This window comes from Haliotis rubra, unplaced genomic scaffold (assembly GCF_003918875.1).
Source record: "Haliotis rubra isolate DU_JTF1 unplaced genomic scaffold, ASM391887v1 Scf42, whole genome shotgun sequence".
Taxonomy (NCBI): Eukaryota; Metazoa; Mollusca; class Gastropoda; order Lepetellida; family Haliotidae; genus Haliotis; species Haliotis rubra.
In genome coordinates, this window is record NW_025767102.1 from 949692 (window position 1) to 953432 (window position 3741).

At 37.2% G+C, this 3741-nt stretch overlaps 1 protein-coding gene across 1 annotated transcript; it reads left to right on the plus strand.

Annotated features, from left to right (window-relative positions):
• The first annotated feature begins 233 nt into the window (after positions 1-233).
• LOC124288514 lies at positions 234-3073 on the plus strand. The gene is made up of 3 exons (XM_046725036.1): positions 234-341; positions 978-1109; positions 2918-3073. Exons 1-3 carry the CDS (start codon positions 234-236, stop codon positions 3071-3073), a joined length of 396 nt encoding a protein of 131 aa, XP_046580992.1.
• The last annotated feature ends 668 nt before the right edge of the window (positions 3074-3741 follow it).

A 3741-nucleotide genomic window follows, 5' to 3' on the forward strand; every position in this document is an offset into this window, starting at 1 on the left:
AGTGCAATGGACTTCTGAAGATAGACATGTAACCCACAGGGGCTTGAAACGCATAAGAAACGTCATCAAGGGATATATTGTCACTGAAGGGGTCTTAGCACTATATAGAGAGCAAAGTCCCCATCGGTGACAATATATACCTTGATGCTACTGTTTGCAAAATTGTTTTGTACATTCAGTATTTGCTGTGAATATGGAAATCATTTCAGTAATATTTAGCACTTTACTAGGATATGGCCGGACGTCACACACAGGCACGGTTTGAGTTCAGCCTCAGAAGGAAACTGACGCCTCTTGATATCGCAGACATGTTCAACGACTTTGCTGAAGACTATGAAGAGGTAACTGAAATCCGTAACTAGTGTTCACAATTGTCACAATAGTATCAGTCATAAGATCGTTTAGATTACGTTTCGCCTTTGTTATGGCCACTCTTGCTAAATGGTTTTTTTATTGTGAATTATAACACTGAATGCACAACTTCCTACCATCGCCAGCGGCTAAAGGGAAGTTGTAATCCAGCTAGGGTCCATGCAGGTTGCAAAAGTAATGTAAGTCCCCATGGTTCCTAGTATGGTGATCTACCTTCAGTTGTTGGCGATCTATAGCCCGTGTTTTATATTGCATTGTCTTATTTAATTAAACTCTTTTAGTTTTACATGCTGGTTTTCTGTTCATATATACTGGACAAATAAGTTAGGGATATTGGTGTTTTTATAATTGATATTTTATCAGTGTGTCAATGAATAAATAGATCATTATTCGTAATATCAAAATGTACATATATCCCTAACTATTTTTGTCCAGTATATGTGATACTCTAGCATTTTTATTGGCCATCTTCGACAGGTTTTACTCCTTAAAATATTTTCATTTTTATTGTATAAATCTGCATGTCAAGAAATGCTTCTTTCGAGACGACATGATAAATATATTGACTTTGTTCTTTACTTGCCTAAATCGCATTCTGCTTGCAGGTATATTCAAGCATTGGTTGGAGAACTCATGAAGTTATCGGAGACTTCATGGCTAAAATTATCCCAGAGGAAAATAGATCAAAACTAAAAGTCTTGGACGTTGCAGCTGGCACAGGACTTCTTGGAAATGAGGTAAATAATAGCTCAAAATCGTTTTCACATCTATAAGAAATCTCTTCTAAAAGCAGAGTCGATTGTGCAATTCCGACTACATCGTGAGCATGTGTTTATGCATTACTATCAAATAATGGCGATACCAGATGTTCGCGAAAGGTGAGCGCATCCTGCCCCAGCGGTGGCACTCATCAAGAACAAATACAAAATCTGGTCAATTGTTCAACTGAATCAACACGGGGTAAAACAACATCGAACTGCATTTTGTCACATGCTCGCAAAAGTCGAGAAATGTAAACACCAAAGGCTGGAGTTTGTGTGGATGCAAAACATTGCTCGACATTTAAGGAAAGTCTCATTCGTGTCCTCTATTTCCAATTCAGGTTGGTGAATCGGTGGTGTAAGTTGCCGTATCAACTTTAACAAGAATATCAAGAAGAGTGAACTTCCGAATAAACTGTTTTAATGCTCGGTAGTCTCCTGGTAAACAATCACCAACCACGGGCTCTCTCATAGCGAGGCGGGCTTTATCTGCACGTGCGCACGTGAGCCATGGAAGAGAGATAACTCTAATATCACTCATTAGAAACCAGCCACTAGTCAAATCTACAGGTGGAAGGAAACTGGCTATCTGATTGTTATCGCACGATAACAGATAATCAATGTACCTGAAGGATAGGTTAAACCTCTTGTCCAAAGTGCTTTGTTTTGTTTTGCCAACCCGAGCAAATTCTGATTCAAAGAGAACCTCAAGGAAAGGAGCTCAACTGGGTTTAGCAGTGTCTTTTTCTGGTCAATAAAGTGGCAGTTGCCCGCTCGATATATATACCAAATAATCTGGTAATAAGAAATAACAGGGGTACATATTCTGTTACTATTACACTTAGAACATTCCACAGTAAAAATGTCCTCCATATTTAATCCTAGTAGATCTATAAAGACAAGAACACCCAAACAGACAGACAGACCAACAACACAAACAACAATACACTGATGATTCATTTTCTTGGGCAATCCCGCGATCGATTGTTTGCCGAAATGTAGGAACTTGACATCGTCTTTGAGATGAAGGATCAAGGAGTACTTTATGTCAAACTTTTCACAACCCATAAAAACGATGCAACTATAAAAACAATACCGATTGTTTTCCTTATACTACAATAACCAGAACACCATCTGAGACACTCCCTAAAGTATCGAAATCATCCACAAGCTGTCAAACAAACTTCACTGGGACTTATAATACACCCCTGACGGATTCCCACATTGAAGGAATAATAACTTGACAAACCCTTAGTGGTTTTCACATAAGCAGAAAGTGTATTATACATAGGTGTGATGATGTTTAAGAACCCAGATAGTCCTTCTTTCCCCACGGAGTTTAAAAGTGCATCATGTTTAATAGTACCAAATGCCTTGGAAAAATCAATAAAAGACAAAAGTATCTAGCTACTTCTTTTCTACAGGAGTATTTCTGGATATAGCTTGCAGTGTAAACATGAGACACGAACATCCTTATGCGTTGGTCCAGTAGAAATGAGCAGCAATGTCTTTACTGATACGACAGCTTCTAAGTGCCACTAAGAGACTTAGAATTTCCCTTTTCATGTCTTGGAAATATTTTACCATGGATATTTACTGAATAATGAAGACATGACATATTTTTCTTAAAATGTTTTGCAGGTCGTAAAATTCATGTTGACAGGGTTGACAACTTATTATTATTTATAATTTTACATTTTTGGTCATGGTTGGGGAATCAATCTCTTGATTTTCTTCAGACCAGAAATACTTATGTGTGAGCAACTGTACTTGACACTTTCCAGCTAAAGAATCACGGGTTCACACACGTCGATGCTTTGGATCCAGCAGAAGAGATGCTGAGTATGGCCAAACGTCGCAACATCTACCGAACATACTTTTGTGCCTTTATAAACAAAGACAGGAACGATGCCATAGAAACGGGTGAGAAACACTATTAAAGTAAACGCTTAGTTGGATCGTGTTCAATGGGTCCACATATCTGACATCATAACTACCCAAATAGAAATATGTTTGAGATTTCTTTCTTGAAATATATGTAAGTGGTCAATAAGTCAAGTGATTAAGAATGTGGCGTAGTTGCCCAATTCAAACAGAAATACAACAGATAAGTATAGTCATTTTATTTAGATCTACTATTCATTAGTATAAGTGTATGCTTATTAAAAATATAAAACATAAACTCCATTTGTGAATTACTTTCTATGTAGGCAAATAGTCATTAGTATTTGTAGTGCTTATTGAAATGTATACAAGCATATGCTCAAGTTGTGAATTACTTTCTATATAGGCAAATATTCATGTGTGTGTGTGTCTGTCTGTCTGTCTGTCTGTCTGTCTGTCTCTCTCTCTCTCTCTCTCTCTCTCTCTCTCTCTCTCTCTCTCTCTCTGTGTGTGTGCTTATTCAAAATATCAGCATATGCTGGATTTGTGAATTACTTTCTATGTAGGCATGAGTCACACCTAAAACATAAAATATATACATGTGAAGAAGACTCGACATCGTTTGATGATTTTCATCGGAGATTATATGTGTTGGAAATAAGTAAACAAAGTATAAAATCTAGCCTGAAAAAGTTCCAATTTGAAAATTAATGTTATACGTTGT